This window comes from Typopeltis vanoorti, chromosome 16 (assembly GCF_054136105.1).
Source record: "Typopeltis vanoorti isolate ZY-2024b chromosome 16, IOZ_Tvanoo_1.0, whole genome shotgun sequence".
Lineage (NCBI taxonomy): Eukaryota > Metazoa > Arthropoda > Arachnida > Uropygi > Thelyphonidae > Typopeltis > Typopeltis vanoorti.
In genome coordinates, this window is record NC_143564.1 from 23,955,487 (window position 1) to 23,977,626 (window position 22,140).

At 35.8% G+C, this 22,140-nt stretch overlaps 1 protein-coding gene across 2 annotated transcripts in view; it reads right to left on the reverse strand.

Annotated features, from left to right (window-relative positions):
• Nucleotides 1-22,140, reverse strand: part of LOC150097898 (death effector domain-containing protein-like) — a 126,359-nt gene that overhangs the window by 31,562 nt on the left and 72,657 nt on the right. Inside the window, exons 2-4 of one of the 2 annotated variants that reach the window (XM_090406708.1) lie at nt 11,341-11,584; nt 10,565-10,703; nt 9,316-9,588 (exon numbers count right to left, since the gene is read on the reverse strand). In XM_090406708.1, the coding sequence (XP_090262834.1) occupies nt 9,316-9,588; nt 10,565-10,703; nt 11,341-11,361 (433 nt within the window). In that variant the 5' untranslated portion in view covers nt 11,362-11,584. The remainder of the gene's footprint in view (nt 1-9,315; nt 9,589-10,564; nt 10,704-11,340; nt 11,585-22,140) is intronic. The other variant, XM_090406707.1, reaches the window with a different exon arrangement.

The following is a 22,140-nucleotide window of genomic DNA, read 5'->3' on the forward strand; positions in this document are numbered from 1 at the left end:
CTGCAAACAACTGAATATGCCGGCTTGGTTGGCCGAGTGGTTAGTGCATCCACTCTCCAGCCAAAAGGCTGTGGGTTTGAATCCCGCCGTAGGCATGGATATTTGTGATTGTTGCTGTAAAAATACTAGCGGTAGATGGCATTGGTGTAGATGACGAAAGTAGAGTGGTTCGTTGTAGTTGGATTGAGTGGCGGAGACGAAGAGTTGTGGAATCGGTGCCCTCCCTCGATGGCTCTTTGGACTCCCTGGAGGTATCATGTAATAATAATAATAATAATAATATCTCCTGCAATCCACTGACAATGTTGCTGATATAAAGGTTAAACAATATGGGTCCCAGTACTGAGTCCTGTGGGACTTCACTTGTAACCTTCTGCCTCCTTGATATTGCCCCAGATAGCCAATCCTGAATCCAGCTGAATAAACAAGTTGCAATACATCTAAACCTATGTACTACAACTTAAATATCAGCTTATCATGTGGCATCCTGTGAAATGTCTTTGCAAAATCAAAAAAAATGGCAGAATATGCCTTTCCCTCATCAACCACTCGTCACTTTATTATAAAAGGCAATCATATTACTAAAGCAAGAGCACATCTTAACAAATCTATGTTGACTCATAGATAATATTTACCCTCATTGCCCAATGCTGTATATGGTCCCTCACTAATTTCCAGATGACACACAAACTGGCCTATAGTTTGACACTTCAGCCTGCTACTGCCCTTATGCAATGACACTATTTTACCTTCCTTCCACTCCTTGGGTACCTTTCCCATAGCAACGCTTTCACTGAAAAGCCAGGTGAACGGAGCTGTCAGTTCTTTAGCACATTCTCTCAAAACTTGTGGCAAAATTCCATCCAGTCCCACAGCTTTATTGAAATCCAAAGTACTCAGTATTTGAAACACACTCCCTTCTTGCCCTTCTAAACCTGAAACCTGCCCTATCTCTCTAGTATTAAAACCTTGTTATTGAAGTATTTCATACTTCTCCAGGATGAAATACTTCAATAAAGTTGAAAGTTTATTTTTCACTTGGTTAGAATATAATAAATTTAGTTTAATCCTTTATCCAAGGGTGAGCAAACAAAATTTGCGCCTGAAAGTATCTTCAGGACTGGGGTAAGGTAGTGCAACACCAGGACACTCCTTGAAAAGGTGGAGCAAGCTACTAACACTCCTATCTCGGTATCTCCCATAATGCAAAACACATCTCCTTGCAGATATGTCTAATGTTATGCATTAAGGGAAGGGCCACTACCCAGACTAGTTTCGACCTTTATTGAGGTCTCTTCAGTGGGAGCCAGGCCCAAGTGGAGATACCAGGCAGAGCATTAGCAGGTCATCTCTACCTATAGGAGTTGCCAAATGGTGTGCCACCTTTTTAATAAGTTACTCTGGATTTAGAGAAAGATGTTGAAAGTTTATGTTTCACTTGGTTAGAATATAATAAATTTAGTTTAATCCTTTATCCAAGTGTGAGCAAACAAAGTTTGCGCCTGAAAGTATCTTCAGGACTGGGGTAAGGTAGTGCAACACCAGGACACTCCTTGAAAAGGTGGAACAAGTTACTAACACTCCTATCTCAGTAAACAAGTCATACTGAGATAGGAGTGTTAGTAACTTGGTCCACCTTTGCAAGGAGTGTCCTGGTGTTGCACTACCTTACCCCAGTCCTGAAGATACTTTCAGCCGCAAACTTTGTTTGCTCACACTTGGATAAAGGATTAAACTAAATTTATTATACTTCAATAAAGTGTTCATTGAACAACTCCACTATGTCCTCTGCATCAGTCACTCCTCATTCTTCCACAATCATTTCTCCTCCTACTGGCTACATACCTAAAAAATTCCCTAGGATTTTCTTTGAATCTTAGGGTCAATTCCCTTCTCATATTCCAGTTTCACCTGCCTTACCACACTAGTCACTCTCCTGGCCTGAGTCTTATATTCTTCATGCAATACAGCTTACTATTGCTGCTAACAAATATTCCTTCACAATTTCCCAAGCACTAATGATATCTCATCTTTCCAATTCCTCCCTCCATGGAACTGCCTCAAGTTGATATCTATGACTATAATAATCAACCCCCCCCCCTTATAATTCCACATAGATTCCCTTCTCTTTGATACTCCTGCATGTCTATTCATCTTCCAAGTCAAAAACCACATGATCACTCTCTCCAACTGGGGGAAGAGATACTATCTCAGTTATCAGCTCTTCTGATGCTATGACCAAATCTGAACCTTGTGTTCCTGCTATTACATGTTTCCTAAGACATTTTTCCCTCAAGAATTCTAGAAATTCCATTCCCTTATTATAGCATGCATTTTCCTCTTCCCAATTTACACTGCCATAGTTAAAGTCTCCCATAACAATCATTCTGCCACTTGCCAAGCTCAACTGCCTAAACATCTCTTGCTCCTCACCCTTTGTGTTTCTTGACTTGTAGCAACACCCCACTAAATATCCTGCCTTGCCCACAATTACCTCACACCATATGCTTTCATAACCATTAGTGTCACTGCCCTCCAAAGTCTCCATTCTGAGAGGACATTAGTCATCACTTATCATAAGCAGTACTCCACCACTGCATTTTCCTTTCCTATCCTGCCAAAAAATGCAGTACCCTGCTACTTCAATTCCTGTTATTATATCATCCTCCATCAACCATGTCTCAAAGATCCTAATAATCTTTGGCCAGGCTGATGCTGTCAGTGCCACCAATTCATCTCCTTTATTTCAGATACTCCTGGCATTAGTATAAAGCATTAAAAAATGTCACTGTTTCCATACCTATCATTATCCCCTCCAGACTCCACTTTAGTCAACATTATCTGATGTATTCCCCCCCTTCTCCCAAGCACCTATTCCCACAAGAGGCCACCCCTGATACCATCCACCCTGGTTATTCTAGTTTCCTGTAATTATTATTGTAATTTCCTCTAATTATTATGCTGTAAGAATATGATGCCTCTTCATTATGGCGATATTTTCATTTTTTTTTTAATAACAAGAATGCAGTGATCGAATTACTCATGCCTTAATTTGAAAGCAAACTGATAAGTTCAAGTTTCACAGATTAATTTATCAGTTAAGTCAAGTACATCTTGAACTAAGTTCTGGTTGTGCTGAAGATAACCAGGTTATTTTTCCCAATTGTAAGGAGGAATCACAGAGATCAGCAAGTTTTAGATTATCATGAAATTTGGACTGTGAGTACTGCAGAATTTGTAAAATTATGAAAAACAGAACATATGTCATCACCTAGCCTCCAAATAAGATGTGGAGTGATAGAAAGACTTATGTACAGTAAGCCAAAGAATAAAACATAAGTCACCCCTAATTATATTTCATTAGGAAATTTCAAGGCAAAGGATCATGCATCACATATAGCAGTGTGCAGAAGGACAGGAAACTAATACTTAACTACAAAAGGTAGAAGAAAAAGGAACAGTTAAAGAAAGGATAACAGTTTGCTAAGAAAACTTCTATGTACGCAAGATGCAATTCAATGTCCAGGATATGTCAAGAACCACAGTTTGAATTTCTCTAAAAATCTTCCATGGATTATAAGTGGCATAATCAATACTGATGATCTTTGATTAAATGGCAGGTTTCCAGATGATGAAGTTAGCTATTGAACCTTATTTATCAAAGAATCAGAAGTGAAGGCAATGTAACGATTGTTAGAGTAATGACTTTTAGGAACAGACTAGCATTGGTTCTATAAATGGTTCTAGTAAAAAAAAAATAATAATAATTTTGTTGCATGTTTGAATAAAAAATGATGAACTTAAATGTAAGAAGCATCTTTATTTTGGTAAGAGATTTGGTACCGGTTAGAAAGCAAATCAGTCAATAAAAATAAAATAGATTATGTCTTTTCAATTATGTATTCACTGACCAAACTATTTTGCATGAGGAAAAATGACAGTTTTGAAACTCTTCTCACCTTTGTCAGAGATGTGCTGACTCAGCTTCAACTGAGGTGAGGCATCTTTCCAACTAAAACATTGAGTCATGTTTACCTGAATAAGCCACAAGAAGCATCTGCTGAGCACCTAGTCTTAAAAATGATTACAACTAAGAAAAAATACAGTATTGTTGATATGTTGCAGGTTGGAAAACAATTTTACATCTGGATTTTCTAGATGTAGAAACTATCCATTTGTGTTTCCACTGGCTGGTTTGGCAGTTTCATTCCATGTGTGATCATAAAGAATTTTGTGGTTACACAAAGGATTGTTAACAGACCAAAAGACTTTTGATTACTGCACTATCATAATATAAACTCAATGAATTCTGAGGTTTTAATGAATGTGCAATAAATTATTAGGCTGTACTCTTAACATGGCGCTAGCATCGGCGTAGCACGTGGCGGTGAATTTGAGCTGTGCAGAAGAAAGTGATTTTTAATCGGTGAATAGTCCGTTCCCCCCCCCCCCCCCCCCCCCCGTTTTTCTACGTTTTTGAGTGCTAAATTGTTTCTCTGAATACGAGTATACTTCAGTGGTTGTTTTTTGGAAGTTAGTCGCTGTCACGATATAATATATTTTGGTTACTGTCGGAATCAAATGCATAACGGTGGAAGACAAAACGAAGCTAAGTTACTGTATTTAGTTATATTTCATTTTATTTAATTATATTTAGTACTTAAATGTTTTGATGTTTGTACTTTTTTTTTCTCTTATTTATTAATTGAATAATTATTAAAGATTACGCTATTCAGCAGCAGTCGCAAGGGGCGTATCGCCAAGTCCTCCGCCATTTATGAACTCAATTATTAGCAATATCATAAGGGACTTTGTGGCATGCAGTACTTGCGCCATGTATGCATCTCAGGAATTAGATATGTGGCTTGTTAAAGAGAGTGGAGAGCGTATGTGCACAAAATGCAGGCAGTTGGAGGAAATAAGTACATTAGATATATCGATATCCAACTTTGTTGCTCCAGGAACAGGGAATGAATGTGGGAAGACAAGTAGTGTGATAGGAGAGAATGAAAAAAAAATATATATGAATGAGAAAATAATAGTTGATAGTGTGGAAGGTGTGAATGACTGTGAAAGTTTAGGAGATGGTTTTGTTTGGGAGAGTGAATTTAGATTAAGAGTGAATGATCTGCAGAGGGAGATAGATGAGTTGAAAGAGGAGGTGGAATGTCTTGTGAATGAGAGCAGAAATATGAAAGATAAGATTAGGAGAATGGAAGAGATAAATGTAAGGTGAATCAGAGTAGGAGAGAGAGAGAGAATTTAGGGAGTATGAGTGAGAGGTAAGGGGTGCTAGAAGAGGAGAGAATGGAAACAGTAGGAGAGGGAATGAGAGAGAGGTATGGGAATGCTAGCAGACGAGAGGATGGAAACAGTAGTAGTAGGAGAGACAGAATGAGAGAGATATGGAAGTGCTAGAAGTGGAGAAAATGAAAACAGTAGGAGAGAGGGAATGAGAGAGATGTATGGGAGTGCTAGAAGAGGAGAGAATGGAAACAGGAGAGAGGGAATGAGAGAGATGTATGGGAGTGCTAGAAGAGGAGAGAATGGAAACAGGAGAGAGGGAATGAGTGAGATGTATGGGAGTGCTAGAAGAGGAGAGAATGGAAACAGGAGAGAGGGAATGAGAGAGATGTATGGGAGTGCTAGAAGAGGAGACAATGGAAACAGCAGAAGAGAGAGGTATGGGAATGAAAGAAGAGGAGAGAATGGAAACAATAGGAGCAAGGGAATGGTAAGAGGTATAATGTATGGCGACTCAATGATCCGTGGTGTTCAAGATAGGATGCGTGAGGAGTGTTTGCCAGGAGGAACAATAGAAAGTGTGGCTATGGCAATTAAGAGAGGTGAAAGGGTGGATGATTGTGATGATAGGAACAAATGACTTGAGTGGTAATGTAAGTCAGGCAGCGAGAGATATGAGATTTTTGCTTGAGACTGTATGGAAGAAGACAGAGAGAGGAAAAATAGTGTGCGTGTTGCCTAGGTATGATAATGATGAGCTGAGCAGAAGAGCGGTGATATTGAATGGCATAACAGCGAGAATGTGTGACAAGAGAGGACTGGTATATGTGGAGTGGATGCTTGGAGTGCGTTTGAGGAAAGAGAGGAATTGTATGCAAGAGACCGTTTACATTTGAATGAGGAAGGACGTAGGCAACTGGAGAGATTGCTATTCTGAACGAGTCAGTGTGTCCCAGGGAGGATGATAGCAGAGGTGGCCTCTTGTGGGAATGAATACTCGGGAGAAGGGAGACAATGTCAGGTAACATGAGCCCAGTGGATTCCAGAAATGATAATGCTGGGTATAGAAACAATGGTATTTATATGCTTTATACTAATGCTAGGAGTATCCGGAATAAAGGAGAGGAATTGGTGGCGCAGATAGCATCAGCCTGGCCTAAAATTATTGCAATCACTGAGACGTGGTTGACAGAAGGGGATATAACAACAGGAATAGAAGTCGCTCGGTATAGCATTTTTCGTCAGGATAGGAGGGGAAAGCATGGTGGTGGGGTACTGCTTATGATAAGTGATGACCTATGTCCTCTAAGAGTGGAGAATTTGGAAGGAAGTGAAACAAATGACTTTTAGTGGGGTGTTGCTACAGACCCAGGAGCACAGAGGATGGGGACCAGGAGATGTTTAGACAGCTAAGTTTGGCAAGTGCAAGAAGAATGATTGTTACGGGAGATTTTAACTACAGTAGTATAGATTGGAGAGAGGAAGATGCATGTAGCAATAGGGGAATGGAATTTCTAGAATTCTTGAGGGACAGATGTCTTAGGCAACATGTAACAGAGGGAACAAGAGGTTCAAGAGTTTTGTATTTGGTTATAGCATCAGAAGAGTTGATAATAACTGAGTTGACATCTCTCCCACCAGTTGGAGAGAGTGACCATATGGTTTTGACTTGGAAAATGAATAGACATGCAGGAGTATCAAAGAGACGGGAACTTATGTGGAATTATAAGGCAGGTGATTATAATAGTCTTAGACTTCAACTTTGGGAAGTTTCATGGAGGGAGGAATTGGAAGGCCGGGATATCATTAGTGCGTGGGAAACTGTGGAAGAATATTTGTTATCGGCAATGGTAAGTTGTATACCACGAGTGAAGAAGAGGACGCAATTTGGAGTAAAGTGGATGACAAACAATATTAAACAGGAATTGCATGCGAAAAAGAGGCTATGGAAGAGATATAAGGAGACAGGTGAAGAGAAGATGCACGAGGAATATAAGACACAGGCCAGAAGAGTGACTAGTGTGGTAAGGAAAGCGAAACTGGAATATGAGAGGAGATTGGCCCTATGATCCAAAGAAAATCCTAGGGAATTTTTTAGCTATGTGGCCAGTAGGAGGAGAAATGACTGTGGAAGAATGATATCGTGGGATAAAAATGGGAATAGAATGACTGATACAGAGGACATAGTGGAATTGTTCAATGAACACTTTATTGGAGTATTTCATCCTAGAGGAGTCAGTTTTAATGCTAGAGGGATAGGGCTGGTTCGAGGTCTGGAGGAGAGTGTGTTTCAGATACTGAGTTCTGTGGATGTCAGTAAAGCTGTGGGACTGGATGGTATTTCACCACGAGTTTTGAGAGAACGTGCTAGGGAATTGACAGTGCCTTTAACGTGGCTTTTCAATGAAAGTCTGGCTTCGGCAAAGGTGCCGAGGGAATGGAAGGAAGGTAAGATAGTGCCATTGCATAACGGTGGTAGCAGACTGGAAGTGTGTAATTATAGGCCAGTCTGTGTGTCATCAGTAGTTGTTAAGATCTTGGAGAAAGTAGTGAGGGACCATATACAGCATTGGGCAGATGAGGGTAATGTTATCTGTGAGAATCAACATGGATTTGTGAAAGGACGCTCTTGTTTTAGCAATATGCTAGCCTTTTATAATAAAGTTACAAGAACATTAGATGAGGGAAAGGCATATACTGCAATTTTCTTAGACTTGGCAAAGGCATTTGACAGGGTGCCACATGATAAGCTGATATTTAAGTTGCAGCACATGGGTCTGGATGTCAGATTGGTCAACTGGATTCAGGATTGGCTGTCTGATAAGTATCAGAGAGTTGTGTATGGTGGAGCAGTTCCAGGTGGCAGAGGGTTACAAGTGGGGTCCCACAGGACTCAGTACTAGGACCTATATTGTTTAACCTTTATATCAATGACAGAGCCAGTGGATTGCAGGGGGATATTCAGTTGTTTGCAGATGATGCGAAGCTGGGAAGGATTATTAGTAATAGTGCAGATGTGGTAGCCCTGCAAGAGGATTTAAATAAGCTAGATAGATGGGCAAATGAATGGGGGTCTCGGTTTAATGCAGCAAAATGTAAGGTCTTGAGGTTTGGGACACATCGATGGGATGCTGCATACTCTATGGGAGGAGTTATACTGGAGGAAGTAGGGGAGACAAGAGATCTGAGGTTGATGATTGATAGAAAAATGAAATTTAGGGGACATATTGCAAAGGTGGTGAAGGTAACACAGAGGATTGCTGCTATTATGAGAAGGACACTGACCTGCAGAGATAAGAGGGTTATCATTCCGTTGTATAAGTCTCTGATCAGACCACACTTGGACTATTGGACTCAGATTTGGTCCCCAGGATTTGAAGGGGATAAATTAACTGTGGAAAAGGTGCAGAGACTGATAACAAAGATGGTTTCAGGACTGTACAAGGAAAATTATGAGGATCGGCTGAGAGAATGTGGACTGCAGAGTTTGGTGGATAGAAGAAGGAGAGGTGATATGATTGAGACTTTTAAACTGTTGAGAGGTGGTTACAGGGTTGACACTGGGGAGTTCTTTCTCTTGGTTGAACAGCGGAAAGGAGTGATGACAAGAGGCCATTCCTGGAAGTTACGAAAGGAAACTGTGAGCAAGAGGGTAAGGAGTGGTTTTTTTGTGTGGAGGGTGGTTGAGCCGTGGAATGCATTGCCTGATGGAGTGGTGGGAGCGAGAACGGTCAATGAGTTTAAGGAGTGGTATGATAGACTTTGTGTTTCTCAGGGGGGGGACCTCCCCTCGATGAGTTGTTTGACTCCATGGAGGCCTGAATAATAACAATAATAATCCTTGCTTGCTTAATAATCACATGTTCAATTAGCAACATGCTCTGTTAGGCAACATAATGACTGAATCAGCTCATAAGAATATGGAGTCTAGACCTACCCAATAAGCAACTTCAAGAGAAATATAAAATGAATACATCAACACAAGTATTTTTAAACAGAAGATATAAAAGGAATGTTAAGACATTAAATTATTAAAGTACAATAGTAATGGTAATGTCATAATATTTTTACCACAAGAATACTGTATCTTGTTATTTAAGGAAACTTTGGAGTCCTTTGAATCTGAAGAATGATTCTGTGCACTTCGTGAACCACTTCTTAATCGTTTTGCAAGAGGTTCTCCAGAATCATGTTGGCCATCCCTAAATAAATTATCTGCATTAGATCTAGAGTCCAAATATCTGTTAGGCCTAGAGGTCGATGGAATGTTAGCGTAATTAGCATCTTCCATAGTTACGTTCTCAATAGAGACTCCATTATGGTGATCTGAAGAATCAACTTGTGCTGAAACAAGAGCATAAAAGGTTTCAAATATTTTAATTAAAATTTCCTGCAGATTGAGTGTTCTAAATTTCTCATGCAACTTAACTATGGATGCTTAAAAATAATCTAAAAGTGAAATTTTAAGTAATTCAGTTTCAGATTTTTTTTTTAGTGTTAATACTTAAAATGCCTCAAATAATAATCCCATACTAGTAAATTAAAAGAAGGGTAAATTTCATTATAGAAATAAGTGCATCAACTGCACCAACAATAATGCAATAAGGCAGAGAGCTGATGTTTTCAAGTGCTTAAAATTGCAAACAAATGAGAAATTTATACATCTATATATACAATTCTTTTTTTTTTAAATGTATAACCAGAGTTATCAAAATTAATGCATTTCTCTCATGCTTTACCCCAAATGAAAATATTATGACTATTCTTAATACCAATCTGAGACATTAACTGAATGCTGAAAACCTAATACTCAAGTGCAATATAAGGTTTACAACTGGTAATGCAATATATCAAAATGTGATGTTCATGACTGGTAATGCAATTTGGGGAAATGAGTGCCAAAGTTATAGTAGTATGTGCACACATGATTCATGAAAAGAACATATAACATGTGGCAAGTACTTGACTTGAATCAACTTAAAAATTTTCCAAATGCTACATTTAAACTAACCTAAAAAATATACCGGTTTTAAAAAAAAGTATTATGGATTGTCTAGATTAAGATGTTTTTCAACATTTAGTTAATAACAAAAATAGTGAATAAAATTTCAATCAATTTCATTTAGGCAGATGTAAAATTTGTTATTCTGAAGCATATGAAAAGGGATGAATTCCAGTACCAGATTTTAAATGACGATATACTGCATTTGAGATATTATTTGAAACTTGCAGAATAGGGAAAAATATAAAATTTTATGAAATCTGATGCATTGCACATATCTCTGCAAGAATTTGTATCAGAGGAGAGCAGAGTTCATACCTGTGTATTTCATGAAGCAAGTCTCGTCAATGTAACAGATGTGGGACTCCTTGTTCAGGTGCTTATGAAGTTGGCTAACAGATGAGTGATGATATTGCAGAAGACATTTGGGTGAAGTACTGGAGTAAAAGCTTCCTTTCTGATTAATGTGCAGATATGAATACAAAGTTAACAAGTGAGCTTTATTTAATAATAATAATTGCTGTTAGGTTGAATTTTACTATGTGTAAAAGAAGCATACTGGTTCAAAAATTGATATTAAAATGCTGAAGGATTATAATTTAAGAAAAATAATTTTAATTCAATGATGAAATAATGAATTTTCTCAGTTCCAAAGATTTTTTTTTTTTTTTTTTTTGAAAACATGATTTTTTTTTTTGTGTAAGCTTGAGTATAAAACTTAGAAATTACTATTTTAACTTAAATAAGAGTGCAGATTCTCTGCAGCACCACAGAGATGCTGAAATATAAAATATACACTCCATTCTAAACAAACAATTATTAACAAATATTTAATGTAAATCTGCTGGAACTCTTCTTCATTATAGATAGTTCTACTGGCAATCCTTTGCTAAACAGCAAACAGGAAAGCTTAATATTGAATGACTTCATATTTTAAAAATACTAAAAACAATGTTAAAAAAATACAACGAAGATATCTACTTTAGGAATTCATATATATCAAAAATGAATAATTCAGAAAAGCAGATATTTATAACATGCAGTTATAAAAAAATAAAATCTTTGTAGTACTTTTCAAAGTTAAAAAAACTCACTGTTTTTCCATTGTAGCTCATTTATGATTTATTAATATTATGACTAAGATTTTCTTTGTAGAAACTCTTCGTATTCACACACCTATTGTGAAGAGATGAACAAGGTGAAACAAACTCGGAAACCAAAGGAGAAAAAGTGAACTTTTATGAAGCATGAATGTCTGCCACTTTAAACTTTTCCAATATTCAAACACTTGATGTACACTTCATAAGTTTTTCATACTCCTATAAAACATTTCTTCAACTTCAAACAAAACAAAACATTATAGTTAAAGAAATGTTTTATACTTTATGAATTCACAATGCATAAATAATAAAACATACTATGGTGTAATGCAAAGTTTAAAAATATCTCAGTGTAGATTCAGTTAATACTTAAAATGGAGAACATGAGCAAAATATTTTAAGAACAAAATTTTCTGTCTGAATTGGGTAGACTGGTATATGCCATGCTAAGAGACAAAGTAATTTTTTATGTCCAAGAATATAACAATATAATGGATGTTTCAGAAATAGCATCAAGCAAAGCATTCGTAATGTTCTGAACAATTAAAAAAAAAGTCAAAATAAATTCTGACTATTTTAATTATTCAAGGTGCATCAAAAAAGCACACACATCTAAAATTTGAAATGTAATTTTATGTGAAGCATATGAAAAGGGGTGAATTCTAGTATGAAACCCATGAAAGGAAGTTAGCCTATAGTACAATACTGTGGGTGGACTAAGGGTTAGATAATCTGAAAAAATTGCCTCTAAAGACCAAACATTGAACTTTTTCAAGCTACTTCAGGCCTCAAATAAGCAAAATTTCTGTGGCTGAACTGAGTGTATCTAATGTTTATGAGCCACAGAATCAAATGGAAAAGAACAATCACAGGTGAAGAGATTTTTACTTTTTACTACACTACTAGAAACAATTGACTATTCCCAATTTTATATCTAAATGACAGCATTCAGATACAGATCGGATAAAAATAAAGTAAAGAACTAGCTTCTCATTTTCACTTTGGCAATGACAATGTAATGGTTAGAATTATGCCAAATCAATTAAGATTATGAAGCAAGCATATTATATTTACTATTTTGGAATGAGAAGTTAGATGGAAAGGAGAAAGCAAATGTTGCATGGAAACTGCTCAAGAACTATCATATATTTAGGCTTAAGTGCTGGTTAAAGCTCAATTATGGTTTAATAGAATGAAGATAGCACAGTGAATGAATTAAACAGAAATTTAACGATCCCAATATTTCATCTGTCATGGAGATCATCATCAAGGACATAATATAAAAACTGCCACAATGCACACAAAAATGCAAAGATTAAGTAGAAGAGATTAAACTGAAAGCCTACATTCTCAAGAGGGGCACTAATAAGTAGCCTGGCTTTGGGCAAGAGGTCTGAGAATTAATGTTTCCTATGCCAGCAGAGGTTGGTCAGAATTCCAAAAAGAATTTAACGATCCCAATATTTCATCTGTCATGGAGATCATCATCAAGGACATAATATAAAAACTGCCACAATGCACACAAAAATGCAAAGATTAAGTAGAAGAGATTAAACTGAAAGCCTACATTCTCAAGAGGGGCACTAATAAGTGGCCTGGCTTTGGGCAAGAGGTCTGAGAATTAATGTTTCCTATGCCAGCAGAGGTTGGTCAGAATTCCAAAAAGAATTTCATGTTTGTATTTACTGCAACAAACACACATTTTATTAATTTGATTCTGTGAGGGGGGGGGGGTTCAAGGTATGGTCTGCTAAGTCTGACTAACCATAATTGTCAGAGCAGATATATTTCATACGTTCTTCAAGACAGATGTTGGCAGAATTTCCCCAAGATATGGGAAACAGTAATTCTCAGACCTCTCACCCAATAGCCAAAGCTGCTTATCAATCTGCAGAAGGCATACCTCTTAGGGCTTCAGATTTTCAACCAATATGGTTATGTATTGTTACAATTCTTGCAATTTTATCTCCAGTGATGTCTCTGTGACAGAGATGAAATACTGGAATTATTAAATTTCTGTTTATTTCATATTTTGGGCTGTCTTCATTCCATTAATGATGATTTAAATAAATTGGCATTGTGGGCAAAGGATAATGATTGTCAATTTAATGTTGCAAAATGTGAGGTTATGCACTTTGGATTGTAAAGGTGTATCATACTGATATTGGATTGCAAGAAATTGATGAGGCTAGAGACTTGGAGATAATGGTAAAACAAAAAGTTGAAGTTCATAGGGAATATTGCAAAATTTGGTAAAATAACTCAACAAATTACTTGGATGTTGAAAAAGACACTAACAAGTAAAGATAACAAAGTTATTATCCCTCTTTATAAGGCTATGATTCAGCCACATCTTGACTACTGTGCACAGATTTGGTCACCTGGGTTTCTTGGGGAGTAGGAGGTGGTTGAGTGGAATCAGAGACAAGTGACCAAGATGGTGATCTGTGGAATATCTCTACGAGGATAGGTTGAAGGTTTGTGGGTTACAAAGTTTAGTTGATAGGTAGAAGAGAGGGGACATGGTAGAAACTTTTAAGATATTAAAGGAGTTTTATAAAATTGATGCAAGTGAAAGATGACAGAGAACTAGGGGCCATCTGTGGAAGTTGTGTAAGAGGTTAGTAGGGGTGTGCGGATCAGATTTTTTTGCATGGAGAGCGAGTGAATGGATTGCCAGAAGTGGTTGTGAGTTCCCTGATGGTGAATGGATTCAAGGAGAGGTCTGATAAGATTTGTGTGTATGACAGTTGATTAGGTGTCCTGCAATGAGTCTCTGGACTCCACGGAGATGCTGTAAATAATAATGATAAAACCATAATATGATGTTAAGAACTATTTTAAAATAACAATGTATGAATGTTAGGCAGTTAAAAAAAGATATGCAAAATGTAGGAATGGAGAGATTAGGAATTCATTCTATATGCAGAATAGTATAAAGAGTACAAAGTATTCTTATACTTCTCAATTACATGACGAGTATAGGAATTCATTCTATATGCAGAATAGTATAAAGAGTACAAAGTATTCTTATACTCCTCAATTACATGACGAGTATAAAGAGCAAGCTAGGAAGGTGATGACTTTGATAATAAGGCAGGCAAAAGAACAAAATGACTGGCAATTAGCTAATTATGCTGACAAAAATTGCATGAGTTCTTTCGACATCATTCAGCTGGCAAAAGAAAGAATAGGTAAACAAGGATGATCTTGGTTAATGAGAATGTAGACTATATTACTGCAGAGGATATACACTGGTGTACAAACCCTAAGGACGAACTACATTTTTACTTGTATATGAAATGATGTTCATGACCACAGCCAAATGTGGACATAAATTTATTGCCAGCATATTAATAAATTATATTACACAAAAAATGTGTTATAAATTTCATACATATTAAATTGCAGTACGTTTTTGGCAAAAGTTACGAATTTCCTAAGGATGCAGTTAAGGAATTAACGTACAGTTTATAGAAAACTATGGAAAGAGACATTTCAGTATGGAATATGTGCACCGTAAACTGCAATGCAGCTCTCACAATGCCGTACCATGCTTAGCACCAAGTGATTCAGGAGGCAAACTGGCCCACTCCTCCATCAGAACAAGAATAAGGCCTTGTTTGTTTTCTGGAAGAGAATTTTGAGCAGAAATGCATTTCCCTATTGTGTCCCAAATGTGTTCTACTGGGTTGCGATCTCGGGAACATGCTGACCACTCAATTCGATTAATATCCTTGGTCTCCAGAAGTATCCCCACTGCTCGTGTATAATGTGGTGTGCCATTATCATCCATAAAAAATAAATTCTTCACCTACAGCACACCATAAAACAATTGAATGTAACATTGAACAAATTCATTGCGATATCGTTCACCAGTCATAGTCCCTTTTTTTCAGCACTTGTAGCTCAGTGTGTCCATAAAGCATAATGCCTCCCCACACCATGACCCCAACACTGCAGTATCTATCCCTTTCCAGCATATTAATAAATTATATTACACAAAAAATGTGTTATAAATTTCATACATATTAAATTGCAGTATGTTTTTGGCAACAGTTTTTGGCAGAACATTCTCATGATGGTAAGTAGTACCACTTTCACGTCAGATGAAGTGTTGTCCAGAACTGGAGGAAAGACTAAAACAACTCTCATTTATAAAGAGTATATTATATTAGTCCACTTGTGTCTTTTCCAATTTTCATGAATACAACACCACTATAAATGTGCTCTACGATGAGCTGTAGATAAAGGAATGCAGACTGGTCTTTTTGACATATAAACCTACTTGTCGCAGACATCCTGCACACAGTTTGTTGAAATATCCATGTACCTGTGCTTGAATGGAACCAACTTACAAGATCACCTGCTGTGGTGCTATTATGTTTTGGTGTTATAACCAAAATTTTGTTTTCATGCTTTATGGTAGAGCGACCTTTTAGCAAACATCTGGAACATATTCCATTGGTTTGATCATGGATACAGCACTATGTGAGATTCCAAACTCACTGGCAATATCAGTAATTCTGCAGCCTTTTTCAAGCTTTCTAATAATAATTCTTTCTTGTGCGAAAACATCTACACGTTCTTGAAAGACAATTGTGACATTAAATTAAGAATTATAAACACATTAACACAAGAATATTTTAATGTTTGCCAAATATTTCAGTTTGAAACTAACAGACTATCCTCAGTGGCTTGATAGGAATAGTTTTTACAAGATGGAAACAATTGATCATTCAAAAAGTAGAACGAACCGTGTGATGTTACATTGCTAAGCATTAAAGAGAGGTAAATTTCATTAGTGATGAATAAATTATAGGTATTAATTCACAATTTCATATAACAATCTTAATTTATAAATTCAATTAGACTAATGTAAGAATTAAAGGTCTCGTTTAAAAATTTTTTTTTATTTATTTATTTTTACTTTTATGCTACTTAAAGCCAAGCTTCCTCCTTCCAACACATCTCCTTCTCAAAAAAAAGCACTACATTCCTTAAGAAGCAACAGTCACCTTGTTATCACTAAAGCAGACAAAGGAAAAGTGACAGTAATTATGATTCACTTTTCAAATTACAGAAGAAAAATTTTCCTTTTACTTCGAGATTGCTCAACATACCAAGAACTTGATCTTACCCACCAACAGACAACTGAAGAAATTAAATTCCCTTCTAGATGAAGTGATAAGTTTAGATGCAGACATGATAGAAAGGTTAAAAACACATTTTGCAAGACCTCCTAGATTTTATGGTCTACCAAAAATTCACAAGACAGACATTCCTCTCCATCCTATAGTTGACTGTATTGATTCACCTACTTATTGCATAGCCAAATATTTAGCGAAATTATTGAAATCGCGCTCTTTTTTGAAAAACTCTTCGGATTTCTTAAATAAATTAAAAAATCTCATTACCTACTGATCTTATGTGAGCTTCGATGTAGAAGCTCTATATATACCTCTCAAAGAGACCTTACAATTACTTGCATCTTCGATAACCACAAGATATCGTAAAATTATTTGATTTCATGATGCACTTTGGATATTTCTTGTGTCAAAACAAATTCTACAACCAAGTGGAAGGAGGCCATGGGAAGTCCACTTTCACCTGCTTTAGCCAACTTTTATTTGGAACATCAAAACTTCCTGTTTTTATCTATATTCCCTCAACCAACCTTTTGGGTTGATTTCTTTCTATGACTCTTCATTGGAAATTAACCTTGCAAGAAATAGATCCTAATCCTGAACAACAGCTCTATACAAACAAAATAATCGACATAGCCAAAGCAGTTCAAGGAGCACATGGAAACATCTAAGAGTCTTCAAAGGACAAGACGACAACAACCTTTTTTGGTGAGATATATAGACGACATCTTTTTAGTGAGCCTCACAACTGAGATTCCTTACCTTCCTTTTTAGCCCAACTCAGTTCCTTACATCCTCGTATTAAGTTTACCATGGAGATTGAAAAAGACAACAAGTTATCCTTTTTAGACATCCTCCTCATCTGCTCACCTTAAGGTATTCTGACAACAACAGCTGACAGAAAACCCACTTTTACTGGACGTTACATTCTCAAACAATCTGCCCATCATCCTTATCAAAAAACAGGAATCATAAAATGTTTAATTCGATGAGCTAGAACTAATTGCTCAACTCCCCATGAATTACAGAAAGAACTTTCAACTATCCAACATCACATGAAATTAAATGGGTTCTCTGAAAAAACTACACATCTGTTCAATTCCTACATTCCAATCCAGAACAACAAAGAATTAATATGTTGAGTTCCAATTCAATATATTTCTGGGATTTCACAAACAATTTCAAGAATTCTGAAAAAATATGATTTAACAGCCACTTATATCCCTGTTAACAAAATATCCACCTATTTCTCCCTCTTCTAAAGATAAATGCTCAACTATGTCTCTGCATGATGTATATCAAGTTCTTTGTAACTGCAATCCGTCATATTTTGGACAAACCAGATGCTCTATAGAAAAAAAAGAATACAAGAACATCAATCATACATTCTTCACAACAAATCCGATAAGTCAGGATTGGTGCAGCACAGGATAGAGACAAGCCACAACATTCTCTGGTCCAAGATTCACCTTCTACACAGATGTCGCTATAAATTTTAACACCTATTCAAAGAGAGTGCTGAGGCCTTATTTCAATGCCCTAACTTGAATCGAAATGACTATGTCCTTGTCAAAAATATGAGAAAGTTTAATCCAGATAACACACTTAAAAAAAAAATTTTTTTTTAATTGAGACCTTTAATTCTTACATTAGTCTAATGTAATCTTTAATTGAATTTATAAATTAAGATTGTTATATGAAATTGTGAATTAATACCTATAATTTATTCATCACTGATGAAATTTACCTCTCTTTAATGCTTAGCAATGTAACATCACACGCTCGTTCTACTTTGAATGATCAATTGTTTGTATTCCACCTTGTAAAAACTGTTCCTATCAAGCCACTGAGGATAGTCTGTTAGTTTCAGACTGAAATATTTGGCAAACATTAAAATATTCTTGTGTTAACGTGTTTATAATTCTTAATATCTACATGGTCTTTGAGACATTACAAAACATCCAAGTTTGCAACTTTATTCCTTCACGAAAAGACCTTCTTAGAAACAGAATTCATTTAGCAGAGCCTTCTGCCTTTAATCCTGTCGAAGGTCATCAAATGACCCTAAAGTATTCAAAATTTTGAATGTGTATACCCACTTTCTACTTGAAATTGTCAATTATACAAATTGCAACAAGCTGATTCATCTCAATTTGTAGTTGTAATATTCAGAAATTGTGTTTGTCCCTTAGATTTTGGACACCAGTGTAGTTGAGGTATAGATGAAATTGAAATTCATCAAGGTATTTCATTTTCATAAGTGTGACATCAGAAGAGATGAAGCGCAGAGGATTGCAGGAAAGGTACTGGAAGTGAGTGACTAGAAAATATATGGAGAATTAAGTCAATGGTCTGGTTGGTGAGTGGATAGTGTATCTGCTTTCCAAGCAAATGTGTGTTTGTCAGTTCTAATCCTGTTATGGGCATAGATGTTTGTTATAATGTTAATGGATGGTAGAACTCAATGCCAGTTTAAGACCACACCATACTTAATGGAAGCCCGAAATGCTTGAAAAACTCCCATTTTTGATATCTGGAGCAGAGTTTCAGGCTATTTAAATTCCTTAGGCCACCCACAATACTAATATGCTATAGGTTTAAAACTCTTCATGGGTGGGAGTCAAATAAAAAAAAAAAACTGTGCTAATAAGACAACAAGATTCTATGACATATCAAAAGGGATGATCTAGTTGAGTTAAAAGCAGCCTTGATATATATTCAAGAAGAGACTTTCTAGAAGGCAAGTTCCACAGGGATGGAACTTGCCTTCTAGAAAGATGCAGAGGTGAAAAAGAATGAGTAACAAGTGATAACTAATTCAGATAAATTACATAATATCCAAATCAGCCATTCATTCACAGTCACTGCACCTGTGTTGATTCTGTAGAACACCCCTCCCTACCAAATGTTCTCCTAAGACTGCAAACTCCAGCTATTTAAAAAGAATATCAAGGGACTCATTTTCTCTTAATCTCTACTGATACATACACAAATGTGGTAAAGATTGTGCAACCTCTGATATATATATATATATATATATATATAATATAATAAAAGAAATTTAATGATTACAAACTGAGAGATACCAAAATAGAAAAAAACTATTATCTGAATGCAAAACTGGTTTCATCTTCTAAGAAGACTTCACTGGATGCATAACATGAAAAATGAAATACAAAAATATACATTACAAGAGAAGAACAGCTAAAAATTAACTTGCAAATACAATGCTGACATTTGAAGGCATTCTGAATGCCTTAGCATTATTGGGAACCTTCAAATGGGCATGATCTCAAGTATGCCAAACCTCAATAGCTGAAGAGTGACAATTGGATAAGTTATAGCCAAGGTTAGTATTAAGATGGACTGAAATGTGGACAATTTCTGTTGATTCCACAATTCTTCTCTCCAGCTCACCATAGCACCTAAAAATGTTTTCTGATTTGTTCCTGATCACCAAATAAGTGACAGAATCTTCATCATTAGGATGAGCAGAATAAAGAATGTGATTAGATTTTTCATATATTTGGTATCTCTGGGCTTCTTATCATTAAATTTCTTTTATTAAGCCATATAGCCGAGTAAAATCCATTACATCAAATATATATACACAGGGCTCCAGAAATACAACTTAAATCTACTAGCCAGGAAAAAAAGTTTACTTGCCCAAACTATCAGTCTAGTGTATATCAATATTGTTACAGGTGATGTTTAAAAAACAACTAAATATTGTGTTGAAAAAACAAAGTAATACATTCTTTAATGCTCACTGTAGATGACATGTAATTATACAGAAATATGTTTTCCTTTAAGGTGGGTTTAAAATGTATGCCACAACACAGTTTGTGTTTTCTTTCATTTATTGTTCATAATGAAGGATGAATTTATATAAATTATCCATGAACAATAATTTAACACAAAATACAAATAAAATTTACAAAAACAAGACAGTAGAGGTAAAGGTGTTGGAAGAATAAGATGTATAGATCTACTATAGTTAGATTGTGCCAAGTTTAATTTGATTATAATTACTGGTTTATTTTGTTAATGAAATTATACTGTGAGAAAAGTACAATTATTCTTTTTTTAAATAATAACTCTTTCCACACATCATGTGTAAGTGTGTATATATATATGCACATGTAAGTTTCAGATTGAACTAAATGCATTGATTTGATTAAAAAAATCATTTATTTGAAATTATAACTGCAATTTAATTTAAATGCATATATGACACGAAAACTTACATATTTTCACACACAGATCAAGTGTGTAAAATTTATTATTTTCAAGTAAAACACAGTGCCGTATTTACTCGAATATAACTTGCACTTTTATTCCTAAAATTAAAGCTAAAAAATCGTGGTGCAAGATATATGCGAGGATTTTTGAAAACTAAAGTTTTCAGGAAAAAACTGAAAATTAGCATGACTTACCAAGAATCTCCTATTCACTTCACTACTTCCAGCTTCAAGAGCAGTTTCCTTGTGTGCATTGTCAAAGTCATCTACCCAAATAGCATCATCTTCTTTCCCATTATTTCAAGCAAAAATTACCAGTAATTTACAAGACTAGAGATACATTAATGAACAATCTTTCATGAATGACTAATGAGAAGTGAAAGCAGAGCACAAAACAAAGAGCAATGGTAGGCCAGTAGAGATAGCGCAGCTATCCTTTCTTTCAGTATTGCACGGTGATCAGTATTCATTTTAGAAATTGTGGACTTTATAACTATTTTAATTTCCCGACTTTTCAACCTTCATATTAAGGTCATCATCTGAAGTATATACAAATATACAAGGATTTCACACAGTAAGCTAAAGAAACAATGATTTGATCATTGGTTATTCTACTGGCATAACCACTACTGAAAAAAAAAATATATATATATACAGATAAATTACAAATTAATTATTTAGAAACTACATCAAAGCTAAATTCTATTTAAGATAACATGAGAGAAACATTCTTTATTATAGATAGTTTTCTTACAGTAACAATGATGTCCTATTTTTAACATTACAATTGTTATATTAGATTTGGGATTCGGGATTATGTACAGACCTGTTTATAGTTAACTCTTAGGGAGAAAGGTTCCGTGGGTAGAATATGTGCCTTCCATACGGGATTTTTAGACCATCATTATTGTTCAGATTAGGATGGTTGATAAGAATCTCACAGGCTTCCTTAAATTTGGTGTGATGTAAACAACTAGTGCTTTTCCAGTCAATTTTATGTAAAGTGTTCACGGTATGATCAGAAAGGTCAGCTCCACCATAGTTATTATTTTATTATTATTTTGGGCAACTCCAAGGAGTCGACAGACTCATCGAGGGAGGCCCTAACATCAAGTCAAGAACAACTATTCGACATTCACACAGTATCTATCATACCTCGCCTTGAACTCATTCATGGTCATAGCACCCACAACAGACTCTGGCAGCTTATTCCACTCATTTACCACTCTCCAAGTAAAAAACCTAGCTCTAACACCCTCGTTAACCACATTCTTGCCCAGCTTCCATGTATGGCTCCTAGTCTTCCCACCACCAGTCATATTCTCAAAAATATCTTCTGGATTGATCTTATAGAAACCCTTCAGTAATTTGAATGTCTCAATCATATCACCCCTTTTCCGCCTATC